At 42.5% G+C, this 20149-nt stretch overlaps 1 protein-coding gene across 1 annotated transcript in view; it reads left to right on the top strand.

Moving 5' to 3' along the window:
• The window catches only part of kalrna (kalirin RhoGEF kinase a), a 115801-nt gene that overhangs the window by 16551 nt on the left and 79101 nt on the right, over positions 1-20149 (top strand). Inside the window, exons 2-4 of the mRNA XM_070914871.1 lie at positions 14421-14495; positions 17092-17206; positions 19315-19507. Coding sequence (XP_070770972.1) covers positions 14421-14495; positions 17092-17206; positions 19315-19507 — 383 coding nt within the window. The remainder of the gene's footprint in view (positions 1-14420; positions 14496-17091; positions 17207-19314; positions 19508-20149) is intronic.

The following is a 20149-nucleotide window of genomic DNA, read 5'->3' as shown; positions in this document are numbered from 1 at the left end:
TCACACTGCAAAGTCCAACACTAACGCAAAATCCCAATAATACTGTTGAATATTCTAACATGGACATACACATCACAGTGTCTATTTGATTGCCCATTTGTAGTGGTTTAAATGTGTTCTTGCATGTCTCGTATCATCGCAGTGCTTTGAGAAATTGTGTCAATTTCTGTCGGTCTGGTGTGGTGAGTGGCTCTGATTACTCTGGTTCCCATGAGCCTCAGTGGCCATTAGGAAAAAAAAAAACACCACCCAGAGCTGTGAAATCAGAGTTTGAGCACAAGGAACAAAACACAGCACTTGATCCATGAATGATCCAATATTTAAAAATCGGTTGACTCAAATTGCTGAATTGATCCATCGAGATCTAATAAAGCTCAACCTCTGACTTCAGCCTGCCATGTTTGTCGTGCTCACGTCATGTGGGCTTGATGATTGACTTGCAGAGTTGGTCATGTGAGGGTTACAAATACTGTTCATTGACAATATAACATATAACACTATGTCTGTTGAATGTAGGTACCTTGAACGTCAGTCTCTGGCTGACGCGAGACATCCGTGTCTGTTTTTGTTGTCCTGGTCGTAATCATTTACAAGTTGAAGATTAGTAATTGAACGCAGGATTAGAAGTATAGACGCAGAATTTGAGCCTCTCTGCGTTTGGGTGTTTCTTGCCACAATCCTGTCTGTGACTTGTAGTCCACACAGTTTTGTATCTTTGATTTTCTATAATGTGGCAGGTTCTCTTCCACAACACGTCTTATTGTTCCATTGATGATTCAACCAGAAGAGTTGCATGTCCATCTAAGTGTTGGGAATGCACCTAATATTGTATATACAGAAGATGAATAGGACTTTTACTTGCAGAACTCTAGTTGCCTGATGTAACCCTCCTGTTTCGCTACATGGACAATTCCCACTATAGGGCTGCCCCATCCTGTTTTCATCATAACAAATTATGTATATAATGTATATGTATATAATCAAAGATGCTAATAATGGAAGTGGAAGAAGTATTCTGATTCTTTACTTAACCAAAAGTATTGTGTTCATTTTTTGGACTTTGAAACATGACCTCAAATAGTCACTGCTTTTCTTAAGGGGTCACGAGCCAAAAAGAGAAATAAGCACAGGTTTAATCTTTAACAATGTATCAATGTAAAAAAAAAAAAAATGAATGGTGTGAAATAAAAAGTACAATATTTCCTTCTGAAAGTAGCAGAAAATAGAAAGTAAAGTACAAGTACCTCAAAATTATACTCACGTACAGTACTTGAGTACTTCGTTACGTTCCACCACTAGTAGTAATTAATGTAATACTGTTATAATACTAGAAATGTATTACAGGGTTACAGTGAGTGTGGCGCCTCTAAGTACCGAACTGTCACCAGGCTCTTCACACATACACACACAGTCACACACACACACACACACACACACATTCCATGTCTGACCACTCAGTCTAAGTTTTTCCTCTCTACAGACAGCTGCTGTCTGGAGACTGAAAGCTGATCCAGAGAGAGAGAGAGAGCGGCAGAGAGAGGGAGAGAGAGGGAGAGTTTCATCTGATAGCTGAAACACGTGTTCCATGTTTTAACATTTGGTTCCTCTCTGTCTCTACCTCTGTCTTTCCTTGAGGAAGGCACCCCTGGCTTCCTCTTGACCTCTGACCTCGCTGGCTAATCATGTTCATGTGTGTGTAAGTGTCTCAGCAGGTCTAAACGAGTGTGTGTGTGTGTGTGTGTGTGTGTGTGCGTGCCTGATGGATATTTCAAGATAGTGTGCAATGGATGGATGGTTCTCTGTAGCAGCCAAAAGGCTGCACGGTCCAGCAGGTTATTTTCTACGAGTAAAACAAGACATGTGCGCTTTCTTTCAAAAAACATCATCATCAGCATTGACTGCATGAAATCCAATGCCTTCAGTATACCTGAGCGATGGAACTATATCATGTCATGCTAAGTCCTCTCCAAAATATCTGATGTCATGCTGGGTGATTGTGACGGTCTTGCCTGTAATGAAGTGCTGATTTCAGTTAATGTGATGCAAGAATGCAGTCGAAGTCTGACAAGGAAGAGCAGTTTCCAAACAGATCATTGAGGCCGAAAATATATGTTGTCTGCTGTCTACTCCCAAAAAAAAAAACACTGACAAGAGTCAGTTAACCTGATCAGCACTGTTAGCTAGATCACTTGCAGCAGTCTGCTAGCTTCTACTGCAGTGTGCTAATCGGATGTGTAAAGTCAGGAGGACTTTCCTCTTGTACTGCATTGTGAGTGTGGTCTATTTTTTTGTCATGGTGGGGTTCAATGGTTGCAACCTGATAGTCTCTACAGGATTAGTTCACCCAAATTACAAAAATCATCATTTAGCCATGCAGATAGTTTTGGTTTTATGTGTTTGGTTAGGTTTCTGCCTTCCGCCCAATACAGAGGAGACAATGTTCCTGTTATTTGTCTGGATAATCCACAGATTTCACCATGAAAACTGCTCACAGGTTGCTTACGATGCTGTAAGCAATTAAGTGTCATTCACCTCCAGTGTGTAAGGGTGGAACCAGAAATCTCTATCTGGCTATCTCAAAAAAAGATGCTAGAGGTAAGTGAGAAAATCTTTCCATTCCATAATTTGGGTGAACTGACTCTCCAAACCAGTGAATCAGAGTCACTGTACTGGTTTTGTTCCCCTCCAGTCTGAGACCGGTTCTGTTTGATCTCAGGCTACAATACTAAGAGATTCTGCAGTACTTGTGTGTGTATGTGTGTGTTGTGCTGAGTCAGCACCCTCCAGATGGCATCTCTGTATGTGGTTGGAAGGCAGCACAAATGATGTCATCACCCCCAAACCGAAGCTTTGATTTGATTGGTTCCTGCTGAATGAGTCAGATGGTGGCGATGGACAAGAGAGAGAAAGAGAGGGAGAGAGGGACGTACACACACACACACACACACATACATGTGTACATGCAAGCACACACACACACACACACACACACACACACACACACACACACACACACACACACACACAAGGTCTTCAGGAGTTAGTGAGTTAGTGAGTTCCTTAGTAGGTGAGAACATTTTGTATTATATTAATGGCCTTCAGCCAACTGTGTGTGTGTGTGTGTGTGTGTGTGTGTGTGTGTGTGTGTGTGTGTGTGTGTGTGTGTGTGTGTGTGTGTGTGTGCAGCAGCCTTGAGCCCTTAATAGGAGGAAAAGCTCATTGTTTTCACTGTGGAGGTTTTCACAGCAGGGAGAGCCTCATAGTCAGTCAATTAGGAAATGAGGAGTAAGTAGTTAGACTGAATGTGTAGAGAGAGAGAGAGAGAGAGAGAGAGAGAGAGAAACAGTTGTCTCTCTAATAGCTGCACTGTATATTCTTCTCCAGCAACTGTCCCTTTATGAGAAGAAGCTTCCCTATGGAGAATACATCATCTGCTGTGTCTGTGACCTGAGTGTGATGCCTGGCAAGCACTTAACTATTACAAGCTCTCTCTCTTTCTGTGTGTGTGTGTGTGTGTGTGTGTGTGTGTGTGTGTGTGTGCACGTTTGGGAGTGTGGTTGTGAAAGACAGCGAGTGAGGGAGCAGTGTGTGGTTTGTGTTGGAAGAGTGATGGATGTGGTTTTCCTCTGCAGGGGAAACTGGAGCCGAGGCCATTAAAGTGTGTGTATGTGCGCGTGAGAGTGAATGTGTGTGTGTGTGTGTGTGTGTGTGTGTGTGTGTGTGTGTGTGTGTGAGAGATTCAGATAGGAAACATATTCACCCTGCAGTGTTAAAGAATATATGCAGGTAATATGTTCAAGTAATGAGACAGGAATTAATTATTCATATTCAGTATGATACAGCTGATATACTTGACGCTACTCCTGCTGACTGCTGCTACGAGCTGGACTGAGGGTGCTCCGGTCTGGCTCAGATGCTGTTGACAGTCAGGGGATCAAATCCTCGAATTCAGGCTGTGTGACGCTGAAAGACTCTAACGCCGATGTCAGTTCTTCTCATAAAGAATAGTTAAATCTAGTTTGACGATGGAACGGTACGTTACTGCAGTGACGTGACGTGAAAAGATGGAGTTAATTAAAAGTAATGAGCTGCGGGTTGTCTCTCCACCAGCCATATCAGCTACTGATATGATGAACCTTATCACAGTTTAACAACTTCATGTGTGACATGACGTTAGCTTTAAGAGAAGCACATCAGATTCACTGTATGTGCAGCTTATGGACAGAAGTCGTACAAAATAACAACTTGGCTAAACACGACAATTGAGCCAATGTGGCTGTTATACATCTGTGTCATGAAGCTAGCGGGAGATGTTATTGGCAGGTCTGCATAAAAACAGGTACTGACTGACTGATAATTGGAAGCCGTTTGAACCAGCACCGCTGAGAGATTTTGCATGACAAGAGTGGACACACGTCTGCACACGGTATCAACTATTTGTTGAGACTGAATGATATCAGTGTTTTCCTCTTCAATGCCCCCTCAGTCATTAATATACACGTTGCTCACAATAGCTATAAAAAAAAGATGTGCATAATAGTACAACACAGCACGCACTGCGAAAACTCCATGTGTCACTTGTAAAAGTCGAAAAGGAAGAAGTTCAGTGACGTGTCAGAGATTAAACGTGCCCTTGGTGCTTGTACAGCTGTGACATTGCTTTGCATGATGCCGTAACAAGTGTTTAAGGGGCTCGTGGGGTTGGAACACTCTTTTTTGGATGCTTTGCATACTGCAGCTGCTCATCTTCTGCTATACTGAAAGTTCTACTGTTATTATTACATGACTTGTAATGGAGAAACAGTGCAGCGTGCTGTGACTGAGTGTCATCATTTAGCTCTCACAGGTTTAATGGAGCCCTGTGGAGTGTTTGACCCCCTCGTAGCACTTTGGGGCTACGTTTTTTTATGACGGCGTTTTGCTTGTATCACTTGCGATGCACCCCCTCTGCCAAAAGTTTCAAACTATTCTGCCGATCAACAGTTGTGGTGGTAATAAACGAATAAACACAGCAGTGTGCAAACAAAAGCGTTGAAGAAGGAGACCGCTGGCTAGTAAACGTGAATGTAAACAATGCAGGTTTCAAAATATTCAAATAATAGGCTTCATGTAACATGTAAACATGTATTCAACATGTTAGTCAGAGCTCAAGAATACACAGTGCATTTCAGTGAGAAATACTGAAGGTAAACAACTGTGTTTGTTTCCGAGAAAACTCCACAGGGTTCCCTCTTAAATGCAGAGCCACGGCTCAGCTGAAGCTCACAGAGTTTACCGTCTGTCCACCGCTTCATCCCATTTTCATTATTTACCTCCATTTCTTTGACTTTTCTGTGCAATATGAAGCATGAATAAGCAAAGCTAATGTATAATTGATGGATATCCATTTCTGTTTTGGTCGAGGGAAGAGCTGTTCTTGTGAGATTTGAAGGCTTGCCTAGCGACAGAAGTCAACGGGTTGTCCACGTGTGCTGTCCACTGCCTCTGCTTAGTTGTTCAGTGTGCACCCCCCCCCTCCGCCCGCGTCCGTTTCCCAGCTTAAAGTCTCAAAGTGTAGAATTTAAAAATGTTTGTGTTTGTGTTTTTCCCCTACATGTTTCTGATGTCTGCGGAGTTTGTTGAGACTGAAGACAACAACAGGGAAAGACACTGCAGACCCTCTGCTCACAGCTACCGCCGCTCTGAATGAAAGAACGGGAACAAAGCCATTGCGCTGCAGCAGTCTCCCATCCAGCAAAATAACATCAGAAGTTACCTGGATGTAACTCCAGTTCTATAAATCTGCGTGTGCAGCTCACCGTCGCTCTGTATCACAAAGTAAATCAAAGAATGTAAACAGAGTCATAGGTTCAGTGAAATCCAACACTCTGTACCAAACTGTACAGATTGATCATCGATCGCTTTCTGATTGGACACCTCTACAGGTGTCTCTCGGTAACCGCTTCACACATCACTGAGGGCTTTGCTAGCTCAGCAATTCCTGCTGTTTTGAAACTCAATGCGAGGGAGTGTAAGAGCTTAATGAGGACTCGAACACAAATGTAGTAATAGATACAACACATGCTGACGTGATCGGAGGACAAGTGTGGCTTTGATCAATCGGTTGTAACCCGCGGCAACGTCATAATAACTGGCATAGCTGCTCAGCTGAGGCTTCGTGGATTTAAGCTTCCACAGCCAAGAATACTGTCGAGTCACTTAGAATTCTTTTACCGTGTAAGCTAAGCAGCGCTAGACATGATAGACCCCAGCCCCTGTCGCCGTGGCAACACATGAGGACCGGCAGCCGGTTGTCGGGGCAGCTGTTGCTAGGGTGCAGACGGCCTCACCTGTTGCCTTCTTAAGACATTTAGGCACACACACACACATACACACGAGGCCTAGGCGTGTGTGTGTGTGTGTGTGTGTGTGTGTGTGTGTGTGTGTGTGTGTGTGTGGATGAATGTGACACATGTTATGGCCTCTCACAGACACGCTCACGACAGTTTGGTTTTGCATAAAGCTCTTTAACTGTGTTTGATCGTTATTCAAAACTACTAGATACAGCAAACACACACACACACACACACACACACACACACACAGGCTCTCATTCCCAGATACATTAGGCTCCTGTGACCTGTTTGGATTTTGGCTACAGTTGAGCAGATCTGGGAAATGAGCCTCTCTGCTTAGATAAATCACCATAGTGTACATCATATTTATGGTGATTTATACCGCCTTAATAACTGAAACGTCTGTTGGCCGTCCGAGCATCCTCAGTGTCACCTTCACTGTCTGGTTGAAAAGCTTGTATCTCTCACTGTGTGAGTAGAAGTTAAAAACAGGACGCGTCAGACCGCTTATCTCACTCCCACTGCATTATGGGTGCATTTCTGCGACGGTAGCAGTCCTTCCTGAAAGGTTGGGTCATCATGTGGTTCCTGTGTACTGCTTCTAAGAGCGTATGTGTGTATTGGGAAGGGAGAGGGGGTAGCAGTGTTAATGGTTCCAGCAGGACTGCATGTTGACCTTTAACATCTACACGTCTGGAAACGTTGAACACCAGCTATGTCTCTCTGCATGTGTGTGTGTGTGTGTGTGTGTGTGCAGCCGAGCATATTGTGACCTTACCCCTGTAGTTAGTCATAAGAATAGACATAGATAAAATGGATCACACACACAAACACACGCACACACCCACCACTACGTGTGACATCACTTCCTGACTGTGTGACCTTGCTATGACAAAGGAGGCACACTGTACACACCAGAGTACATTCATGGTTGAACGTTTATTTAATTTTTTTCCTTTGGTGGTGTGGGAATAACCGTTTGTATGTTCGTGACCGTTACCATTACCAGGTTGCCAGGGGTAACCATAGCAACCGGTCAGATACATCAATAGAACACATGGGATACATTGTTAATCTAAGACACACACGCAAACTTGACAGGAATAAAACATTAGACATTAACATTTATTCCCACTACCAAATGAAGAAAACATGAACGCTCTCTGAAAGACTTCTGAGGACTTCTGTGTGTGTGTGTGTGTGTGTGTGTGTGTGTGGTTGGTTTGGTCACAGTGGTTTTTGTGTAGCTTTACTTCTTTGAAATACTGTAAGGCACTAAATCAGCGATATATCACAGAGACTGTATTTCTCCGTCTGTGTGATCACTTGCAGGAAATACTGCGGTGCTTCTCTTTACAGCACATTAACTTTCTGATGTTGTGTTGTTTTTTTGTTTTTTTTAAAGCAGTTTTTGGAGCCCATGTCCCTGGGTAAAAAAATGTGTGAAACATTATGTTGCTTTATATCTTTAGCTATTTGTTTATCTGCGAAAAGCTGCGGAAGCAGCTGACTTCGCTCTCTGAAAAGAGCTTCGGAAAAGTCTGTGGATACATGAGAATAAGACCGGGTTGAAAAATAAAACTTAACAGCTGTGAGTTGCGCAGTCACCCTTAACATGTCCAGCCTAACCAAGTCTGTGTTGACACAACAGGCCAGAGGAGCTTAATCTGCTGCTGACGTGATCCACAGTGAGCGATCAGACTGTAGAGTTTGACTTGGGGTCCACACAGAACATTATGATCTCCAGAAGCAATATAATACAGAATATAGTACAACAGATAGGGGATCTCTTTCCCCATCGAGGAGGATTTAGTCTGATCTATAATCATACTTTGAAATAGTGCTGATGGAAAACATTTGAATGTGTTGACCACAACCCCCCCTGACATTGGAGAGTAAAAGCTTTGTCTGTCATCGAAGTCGTCAAAGTTTGTCTTTTGTAAGGTAATAATGTCGTATCACGTTCAGTGTGTAAACGCTCATAACATAACATTTACTTAAGCTGAAGAGAGAGCCAATGAATTATTTAGTTATAGACTTATAATTTAGCGCTTTTAGTGTTATAGTATAAAGTAATCTGATTACATTTTACTTCCCAACACTCAGTGGCAGTGTAATAAAGCAGAGTTCCCAGACTGTGACCTGCCCCGGCTCCAGAGCTCCTGGCTGTTTGTGTCGACTGAAGCAGGTTTTATTTGAATGTATTACTTTCATCCTTGCTAGCATGTAAATGAGGCCGGAGACACAGTCAGTCATTCATGGTTATTAGAAGTTTATTCACTGAGTGTTTTTATGCTAACAAGCTGCTGCAGAGTGAGCAGCGGAGCCGGCTGTGTCGCTGCCGGTTGCCTAGCAACACTTGAGTGAGTGAGAATGAAACAAAATGCTAATTAAATCTGATTATCAGGCTACCTCTGCCTTTATCTGCCCTTCACATCAAATCAAACAACCTCTAGCTTCACAGCTGATACTATTCTGCCTCCAGCAGTTGGGTTTATTTCGACATTTCCCTGTTGGACCTTTATCTGTTGGCACCCCAGTTATTATAGCTGCCGAGAGTCCAGGTTACTGATCCAGGACTCTTTTTTTTTATCATATTGCAACTTTTTAGATTTTTAACCACTATTTAGGTTTTATCTATTACCGCTTTTACAGTTGTACAGTGGATATCTTCACAGACTGTTTTGAGCCCTTATTGGAAGTGTGTCTAGCTCGCAAGCTGTGCACCTACACGCAAAGAAGGCCGATGAAATACGGTATCCCATCGGTTCAGAAGTGAGCATGATCCCTCATTGTCTTAAGTCCTGCCTCAAAACCATATTCAGTTATTCTGACAATTAAAAAAACATACTTACTTATATATTTACTGACATACTTAAAGAATCATTGAAATGGTTTATTAAGTATACGTCCCAAAGGTTTATTGTTCCTGTTTTTCTCTGTCGCAAATTGAATTTTGAGCTTTTTAGTCAGACAAAATCAGTTTAAACATTGGCTGGCTTATTTTAAAACTTCATCCTGCTACAATCACTGATTTTATTACTGCTGCTAGCGATGCTACCGGTACCACCGGTACTCCTGGCTCTAGTGCTACAGCTGGAACTACTACCTCAGCTACCAGACTCATTCAGTCTGATATTTGCTGCTGGAATTAAATCTCACTCTCGTACGGATGATAGAGAGTTCACTGAACACACACAAGCACAAACACACACAGTCTTCTTCCATCAGTGTACCAATGGCTAGCAGATGTTCCTGTTGGTTTCTGGATGATGTCAGCCTCAGTGTAAGGGCACCCACACACACACACACACACACACACACAAACACAAACACAGAAGGTGCTCTGCCTTGTTCCAGGGCAGCGTGGCAGCAGAGGTGAACACAGTCAAACCATTCAGATTGTCCTCTGTCTGAGGATTTGACTTTTGTTGGCTGTGAGATCAGCTACCTGCCGCGTGTGTGTGTGTGTGTGAATGTGTATGTGTGTCAAGTCAAATGGCCGCAAGTTATTCAGTCTAGTGTGTTTAACAGCCATATGCTGCTGTAATCACTGCTGTATCGCTACTGTACAAACATACGGTGAATATGTGTGTATGTGGTGAACATCTCTGATGTCTCTGATGGAGAAAACACATGCTGGATCAAAGGTGTGTGTGTGTGTGTGTGTGTGAGAGAGAGAGCGAGGAGAAAGACAAGTCGAGATAGGAACAAAAACATGCTTGACAGTTATTTTGATTGTGGATTTAGTTTGAAAGATTTAAAATGTATTTTGTACTTTGACCACAGTGTTGTTTGACATAGTTAACGAATTAAATGCATGTGTGTGTGTGTGTGTTTGTGTGTGTGTATGTGTGTGTGTGTGTGTGTGTGTGTGACAGAGAGAAACGTGTTCTTTCTTCTTGTCCTTGCGCTCTGTTTCCCTGTGGGAGCCCACAGAGGCGTATTTTTGCTTTTAATCTTGATGCAACAACTTGTGCTCCTCTGCTGATCACAACAGCAAGAAATGAAACAAATCATGTCGTGTCCACGGGGATACTGATTTATTTTTATCAATAGGGACAAGGCGTGGGCATCCGTTCTGTACTGCAAATCTGAGCATAGTGGGAAGAAGACAGAGCCACCTGTAAACACCTGCTACTTCAGCTCTGGTTACATTTTCACCTCACCTCTGAATTGCTGCATTCATATCAGATCTTTCGGCAGTTGAAATATCTCTGGTGTCGGGCTCATTAGAGGCTGTTTGTCTGGTTGGAAAAACACCCGAGGGATCCATTCAGAGCCTTATAGGCAGGATTAGGAATGGGAATGTCTTCGTTACGTGCCGTAAGACAGAAAAGGTGTGTGTTGTGACAACTCTTAAATCGTCATATTTCTTCCATCAACCTTGAAATCCTTAAATTAACTGCTATCAGCAACAAGCTCCTGTGTTGACTGAGAATGGCGTTGGCGGGACAGACACGTCCCTCGCTACTGGTTGGTTCTGGCAAAGTGACACAATGAACACATGAACACAATAATGTCGGTCTGAATAATACGGTGAATCAAAATTCAGTCTAATTATCAGGCTTGCATTGACTATTTTGATGAACAGATGCAAGACCGTACAGCAGCAGCCGCCCCACAGCTCCAGAAGTCCTCACTCTTCTTTATCACTTATTCAAAGTTTGCATTTCGCCCAAACTGTTTTGCACTTCCTGATTTGACCACCTGTGTGTGTGTGTGTGTGTGTGTGTGTGTGTGTGTGTGTCTCAATCTTCTTTTTTCTTCCAGCAAACCAAAACCAAACTGTTAAACCTCCTGTGAAGTGATTTGCATGGTTTTTGTAAGTTGCAGTCAGCCCCTGTGCTTTCCTCAATAATAAAACACATTCTCTCCTTGCGGTGTTTCAAACTGACATTAACTGGCCTTGTTAGTATTGAAAACACTTGCTGAGGTGGTTTCACTGCAGCCTTTACCCTGAAACATGTTTATTATGAAGCGTATTTGGGAAGTGATGAGTTCATATCAACAGCAGCTGCATGCATTAGCATTATTTTATAGCGTCTAATGAACAGAGCAGAACACCATGAGGCTCCTGCTGTTACAATGCTGTATGAGTTAACAGAATGACTGCTGGCAGAGGGCGATAAGTAAGACAATATCATGCACAGCTGTGGTGCCGAAAGTTCAGGCTGAATAATTGTAGCGAAAACATTGCCGTTATTACTTTTATTGTACGATTTACAACTAACAATTAAAAATGACTTGAGGACAGTGTTTCTCAAAGTATATAGTGTAGCCGTTATTGCAATGGGGGTACTGAATCTTTATTTACAGACTGTCGGATTTGTCTTAAAGTTGGGAACGCTCAACTATAAGCAGTAAAATAAAGGCCAATCATGAGCACAATTATGACCATAATAAAGAATAAGAAGTGCTTAAGTGATGAATGTACGTCAATGCAATGTCCTCCTAAAAACAAGTGTGTGTGTGTGTGTGTGTATTTTGTGTCTTTGTTCAGGTGTGTCCAACAGTTGAAACTATTTGCATAAGCCTCTCTATCACTCTCTCCTTTTTCCTGGTAACAACAGTTACACAGAAAGATATAAAGAATCTAAAATGACACTGTAGCATCTATAAAGGCTTCATACATCTGCCCTTAATATAAAGAGGGGGGGGGGGGGGGCAACATATTTGAGACACCTCTCACTGTAACACAGTAGTAAAAAGCACCACAATCTAGAAACTAAACTGAACATTACCACCTTCACAATCAGGTCTATCAAACACAAGATGAACATCTCTGTACAAAAGAAAACTGAAATGTGTGTTTGTCCAGAGTCAGGACTGACAGCTTCCTGTGTGTTTTGAACTGACAAAAGCTGTTTCCTCTCAACAGTAATGGACAAATGAGTCTCACTCACTCACTCACCGACCCATCCACACACACACACACACACACACACACACACACACACACACTCACACTCACTCACTTCCTCTGCTGTGTGTGTTATGCTGTTGGAGCAAAAGAGTTTGGTGTTGGCAGCACACTCCCTTCTCTGTTATTTCCTTCATTTCCTTCAACGCGAAATCCAAACTATCATTTAGATTTCAATATAAAGACAGACAAATACGGACTCGTCTGTTCAGAGCTGGCTTCAACCGCCCAGCTGTGTCTCCATCACCGAGGAACTTTGTTAATCGGTATTAACAGCTTGTCATTAACATTATCAGTCAGTCAGTGAACAGTCAGATGACACTGCCGTGTTTTTCAATCGAGCTTACTGTGAGTTTAGCTAACAGCTAACAGTTTAGCTGAAATGGGAGGGTACTGTCGGTGCAGTGCATGTGTGTGCGGGTTTTGCGATAGTGATATACAATAGCTTAGTACCTGATGCTGTCAATTGGGTCAATATCCAGTTGTCACTTGGCATCAGAACGGGTTTTCATTGCATCCCAAGGAACCAGTTGTGATGTTGATTTGAACTGAATGGTCTTTTTGGTCATTTTTGTAGAGACCTCTGTCCACAGTGAAACACCCGAGCAACATAAACACGGCTGAGTCTCTTCTTCTTTGCTCTCTTTTCAGTTGGCAAACAACAAAAATGCATTGCAGGTGACAGCTGGTAAGACAGTGGGACAGGTTAAATACAGGTTAATGACAACGGCTGTGTATGCTTCTATGTTGACATGTAAAACGACTGATCACAGAGAAACTTTGAGATGGCAGGAAGTTGTCTTCTTAACTTTTTAGTTACACCTCCGTTCAGTGTCGACAGCAAACACCGACACGCCCCTCCAGCTGGCTGTTGGACTTTAAACTTAAAACGACGCAGCGTGCAATTGAACAACAAAAACAACGAAAGGAGCATAAACATTGGTATGGTCCTTTAAATAGGATGGCGCCACCTGCAGCTGGATACAGTCCATCTCTGTACTGTAGGTTAAACCGCTCCATCAAGTTTAAATCAATACTATTTCTGTAAACCCTGAGCCAACATCAAGTGGATCGATGAGATCATTAACCTTGAACGACATCGGTGGCCGTGACTAATTGCTCAGCTGCTGAATTGTGGACAGCTCTGATTGGTCGCAATCGACAACGACCTCTGAATGTGGCTGAGCGATCTGATCCCGGTGCATCATTCGCCCTTTGGTTAAAAAGCTGTTCACGTGAGATCAAATCACCGGGGGGGGGGGGGGTCAATATAAATACAGAGTAGAACATTTGTCCCAGTATTGACAAATTCTTGTTTCCAAACAGAAAATAACAGATTTGAATATTAAAATGGCCTCTTCCGCCCCGCTTTTTGTGGCCTTTATATCCCATGAATATAAAACAGGTCTGTGTTGACGTCAGCGCTTTAAAACATGGAACTGACTTTTAAAATGGAGACACCAGTCAGATCTGGGGTCTCGCTCCCTTTCTCTCTCTCTCTTTCTGTGTCCTGACATAGATTTTGCCGACTTAGCGTTCTCTCTGTGAAATGTTCTTGGAATGTGTGTGTGTGTGTGTGTCCGTGTGTGTGTTTTGCAGCCAGAACAGTGTATCACATGCACATACACACAGCAGGACACGGACATTTGGGCTTGTTTTCTACTGAGAGAGAGAGAGAGAGAGAGAGAGAGAGGCGAGGGGGTAGAGAGAGCATCAGTAAAAATGAAAGGGAGAGAGAGAGAGCTTTCATAACATGACAGACGGATGACCAGATGAACTGAGAGGGGAAGAGCGAGAACAAGACCAGGGGAATGAAATCATAAAGATATGAAGAGATTACGAAGGATGGAAAATAAAGATGAAGTGAATTTGTTCTCATGTCACTGCACACACAATGCTGTAGAGTGGACAAATACTTCTACTGCTAATACCATTTACAAAGGTGTAAAATGCTTACAATGCCATTGACAATGTTAAAGTATGCTAAAGACAAAAGCCTTCGCAAAAGCGAGATCTGTGTGTGTGTGTGTGTGTGTGTGTGTGTGTGTGGGTGTGGATGTGTGTTCTTTCTCGCAGGAATGTTGATCTGATAATGGGATTAATACTAAAAGCTCCACCGACTGACTGTCTCTCTGTCTCTCTGTCTCTCTGTCTCTCCTCAGGGTCGTTCAGGACTGAAGGCATCAAGGCGTCTGATGTTCTTCCCGTCTTAAAGGAGAAAGTTGCCTTTGTGTCAGGTGAGTTTCAGTCGGTGTTAGATGACCAAACTCCTACATGGTGGTACAGGTTCCTGACCGAGCTTTTCACAAAACTGCTGAGAGCAACTTTTAGTAAAAAAACGGACAACGTTACATCACAGAGACACATTACAGATATTCATCAGCGCTGCAGAGTTATGCAAACCATCATCTCTGCTGTTACTGGATTGTTTTTACTTGTTTTTGCTTTCTCCTACCTTTACTACCTTTACTTAGCTACCTTTAGGATGTTTTGTGAATACGGCCCCAGATCTCTATACCTGTCAGTGCTGTCCCCGCTGGTCCTGGGACCCCTCTGTCAAACTCCTCGAGGTCCAGGCCTCGTCCGAGACAGCGTCAAGTCTGCTCAGCCCACTCAACATACTCTCAATAGCTCTGTGTCAGCCACGGAAACCTTCAGGACTGCAGGGACTGCAGGACTGCAAAGATCATTGGGGTGGACCAGCACTTGCACACCTTCTGAGACAGGAAACGGGCAGGAAAAATCATCACAGGCCCTTCACACCCTGAACATGACTTATGTGAACTTCTCCCCACTGGCAGGCGCTGCAGATCTGTGTGTGCCAAAACAAGCAGAGAAAGCAGACACATGAACAGTTTCACTCCGCAGGCCGTCACACTCACAAACACTCAGCCATTTGATGTGTTTTGAATCTGAACAAACAAGAGGTAACATCACATGACCTCCCAAAGACATTTTCCCCCCCAGAATATTGACAATCTAAATTTTCTCCCACTACAACAGCTGCTATAAATTGAGAAGAACCCAGAATTGCTGTTGAAATTTGTGTCAGTGTACTATTCTCAGCTCTGTGGTCGAGGCCTGCGTGACTCCAAGATTTTGGACTAGATCTGAAACAGACCCAGGGAAACCTCACCTGAATCTGATTCAATTATTGTCCAAAAAAAAGAGACCCGATCACAAAGGGACACAAGGAGAATCAGAACGGCCCAAAGTAGACCTGACAAAATCCTGAACGCGGTCTATCTGAACTGCGCCCCATGTCGATGATTATGAGGCGTCATGTGATCAAAGCTGATAACACGTCAGCGTAGATCAACTCAAGTATTACGCATATTGACGCACAGATCCAAGGCCCCCAGGCAATACCACAGGACCCTACCCAGACCCGGATCCAGATTGATTTTAGATTTACAATTTAAATTGGACCCCAGCCCCGCTCAGGTTCAGGTTCTGGTCTCACCTGGTCATTAGGAACCAAGTAAACCCATAAAGGTCTGTACTATGTGGTAATAAAGCTCCACTGTAGTCAACATTTTGTAAAAATGTAACATGCGCGCTTTCTTTCCTTATTGTAGTAATGTATACCAGTGAAAAAGAGGGAGAGAGACCTAGAGAGAGAGAGAGAGAGAGAGAGAGAGAGAGAGAGAGCGCCAACAACAATCTGTCATCAAGATTTCTCCTTAGATTACAGCAGCGTACTCCCTCCCCAATCACACACTCAAACACACTCACACTCGCACACAAACCCATTTTCCACGTCTGAGTAGCAGTTTCATAAACAGTGCGGTTTGTGTTTCTTACATTAATCTAACCAAAACATCTCTACACACATAATTTATCACAGAGAGGGAGAGAGAGGGAGAGAGAGAGAGAGGGAGAGAGAGAGAGAGAGAGTTTGTATTTTGGATGGGTTTGGGAGCCCTTGGAAAGTGTGTTTACTGGCTGATGTAGCTGTGATGGGAGTTATGTTACAGATACAGAGATATTAAAGCTATTAGTGTAAAGTAATGTGCAGATTAACACTGATGTCGTCTACTTGGTGATAATGGAGTGATGGTTATAGTGTAGAGTAACGTCTGCTCCGTAATTTCAGTTCTTCAGTGGTCAGTTCATTGATTTTGTGATCTGTATTTAGTTTTTTATTAGAATGTATCTTTTTTTGTTGAGGCTAATGTTTGAATTGTATCAGTAACATTTAAGAAAGTATTCTTTATTCTGGTATTGTGACACTGCTGTACCAACAATTCTACAACTAACTATAAACTACTGCTGCTAACAGTACTGCCATAGCTGCTACAAGCACTACAACTACTCCTGCTACTGCTACTACTACTGTTATATTATTACCACTACAGTACTGCTACTAGTACTACCACCACTTTTAGTTCTACTACCACTACTACTACTACTGGTACTACTACCTCTGCTACTACAACTACTGTTATCATCCCCTGCAGCTACTACTATTGCTGCTATTACTATTACTGCTACGACTACCATAACTACTGCTACTACTACTACTGTTAAAACTGCTTGGCAACTACTTCTTCTGCTACCACTGCTAATACTACTGATGCTACTACTGCTACTACTACAACTGCTACTACTACTACTACTGCCTCTACTACAGCAACCACTGCTGCTACTATTACAACCACTAGTACTGCTACTACTGTACTGCTGCAGCAACTGCTACTACTATATTCATTGTAATGAAGGAATATATTCACCAAATGTTTCTGTCACCAATTCTTCAGGCCATATGAATACCTTTTAAACATTGCAGGTGTGGCAACATCAAGCTTATTATTTATATGTGTGCATGCACAGGTGGGCGAGATAAAAGAGGAGGACCGATCCTGACATTTCCTGCCAGGAGTAACCACGACCGAATAAAACAGGAGGACCTGAGGAGGCTGGTAACCTACCTGTCTACTGTTCCCAGGTACACACATTCCCATCACACACACATGCAAGTAGAATGTGTATTCTTTATTTTAGATGAGATTTAATCACAGTTATTAACTTTGTTACCTTTTAATTACACTTCTTATTCAGAACTGTGCTTCAGGACAATGACGTTTAGTGAACTAGTCTCAATTGTGACAGATACTAGGAGGAAATCTGGGAGGTGAAGTGCACATGGAGTGCTTCAGTGCTGTCCGCACTGTGGAATCAAATGCTCCTTTCTTCTGCATCGCAGCAGCAGACTGAGAGCAGCGTTTGATTTGCATCAGCATGAAAGCTGCAGTGTTTGCAGCAGACAGCTGCAAGTCTGTCACACTTAATGTCAAGTCCATTTATTCCTGCTGCCCCTCATCACAGCCTGCAGGGAATGAGCTGGTCTGGAGAAAACTGATCAATAATCAGTCACAGACCAGTCCATGTGATTCTCCAAATATGTCCCTTTGTAAAAAAGATTTGGGTCATGTCCGTTTTTAATACAGATTTTAAACCTATTTTAGTGACTTAATGAGCAGTGGCACCAAAGATCCTTTACTGATGATTATATGATGATGATACTCAGATGATCTGTAGCACCGACTTTGTGACATCCAAGCCAGCTGAAATACCTGCTGCAGTAAAAACAGCAACATTTTCTAAAGCAAGTTTCGATTTTCCTTGTCCTGTGTTGCTTTCATTTATTTTCTATCAATGAAAATCCACTTACAGGGACTTGAAACAAGTTCAGCATAGATAACACAGCTAGTAATCTAATCGCGGAGCACATTTAGTCGCTTTAAAGTTTTTGGGGGTCAAAAACAGATTATCATCATGGTACTATGCAGCTGCAAGCAGGAACCATTTTTGAAACCCCTCGGTGGTGCATTCAAGGACGCTCTGACATCAAGAATTGAAAGTCATTTGCTAGAAAGGATTGCAGTGATGAGCTGTGTTATAAGAAAATGAAAACAAAAAGCCAAATAAATCATTCAGTATGAAATGTAAATAAAAGGCTGACTAAATTATTAGACGCCAGAGTGTCCTTGAATGCAACAACAGAGTTTTTAATCTAGTCTGTGCTTGCATCTGCATACAGAGACTGTTGTGCATGTTAATACATTTACCTGGCTGACTAGAACACAGTGTTATTGAACCGAAGTAGCCCAAAATCTATACTATCATTTGATCTCTATCGGCCCCGCTCTGATTCCTCCTGCTAATCGAGCTGCTGTTTCCGTGGTGACAAGTGGAGCTTGTGCTTCCCTGAGGCAGATTATAATGGATATGCTTTTGTTGAATTTATATTAATAGAGGCTGTGTGTGAGTGTGTGTGTGTGTGTGTGTGGAGTTGAGGTCATTTCAGTATACTTTTGCTCTTTAATTTAAGGCCCATTAGACTCCGACATGCACAGCTGGCTCTGTGCTGGTTTCCGAGCAGCTTCTGATCACCAGGAAACATCTGTTTACAATGTCCAGTGAATGTCATTTTGATTAAACTTCCTTATGCTCTTAACTTAACACTGCACTAATTGACTCCTAGTAAAATTGTTCAAGTAGCTCTGATTGAATCATCTTCGTCTTTTACTTCATCAAACACAGCATTACTTACCAACGTGTGACATGCAAAATATCAGACACCACTCGTGTTTTGATTCAAAAATGGGGAAATGGTACATCTCCCCTGCCACACTCCTGTGTTCAGAGACTCTGTGATTCGCTGGTAAGGAAGCAGCTGAGACTGGGGAGGCAGAAATGTTCCTGATTGCTAACTGTTGATTTTGCTGTGCATCTAATGTATGCTGCAAGACAGTTTGCTCGCCAAAAGGCACATTTTGAAAAATAAATAATAGTTTTACAGTAAACATATATCAGTGACTGCCTGCAAGCTCACCACCTCTGCTGCAGACTGCTGCTTATACTGGTTCACTGTCGGTTCCTTTTTAGTAATTAGTCTGATTAGGGACAGCTAGATTAATTCATTTAAACGTTTTTCTGTTCATTTCCATGCTATTCTACCATTTCTTCTACATTGTCTGACTGTGTGGTCCCTCTCTTCCCCTTCTATTTGTCATCTTCAACATCTCTGCTGTTGATTGTGTCTCCTATCAGTGAGGATGTATGTAAACGTGGTTTTACTGTCATCATCGACATGCGTGGTTCCAAGTGGGAACTGATCAAGCCTCTGCTGAAGACACTGCAGGAGTTTTTCCCCGCTGAGATCTGTGTGGCGCTCATCATCAAACCGGACAACTTCTGGCAGAAGCAGAAGACGAACTTCGGCAGTGCAAAGTTCTCCTTTGAGGTCAGTGGGCTTCCTTGTTTTTGTCTCAGTTCTGTTTGGACAGCAATAATGTTCACATTAGATCTTTACCGTGAAAGGATTGTGTGGCAAAGCTGAAAGGGAACACAATAATTTCACCTGTTGGTCCCTCAAAGTCTAGCAGCTAGCAAGTGTTATAGCTGTTTGGTTCAAGTTAGCCCCAGTTATCATTACATCTTTTTTCATGAAAGACAAGTCCCTGAAAGTCTTAAATAGAATAATGTATTAATTAATTATAAATTAATTTATCTTCTGTGTGAATGTCTTCATATTTTTCTTGTCTTGTAGAAAACAAGCAAGTTAACATTATTTCTGGATACCTTGATTAACGGTAAACGTTTCCATTAGTTTAAGTAGCTAACCGTCGGGGCTAAAACAGTTTGGTTCGGGTTAACGCTAGCCAAGGTTCACCTTAGCTAACACTTACGTTTAGCAGATAAAAAGGTTTGTTTTAGGTGGTTCAGGCTGGCACATAAAACTGGTTGGTTCAAGCTAGCTAATGGTTCAGTTTAGGAGATAAAACTAATTGGTTCAGGTTAGCTAATGGTTCACTTTAGCAGGTGGAACGGTTTGGTGTATGTTAGCTAGCGTTAGATAAGGCTTGGGTTGTTAGTTAACTACTAG

This window comes from Enoplosus armatus, chromosome 11 (genome assembly GCF_043641665.1).
Source record: "Enoplosus armatus isolate fEnoArm2 chromosome 11, fEnoArm2.hap1, whole genome shotgun sequence".
Classification (NCBI taxonomy): Eukaryota; Metazoa; Chordata; class Actinopteri; order Centrarchiformes; family Enoplosidae; genus Enoplosus; species Enoplosus armatus.
This window is presented reverse-complemented; position numbering and strand designations above follow the sequence as displayed.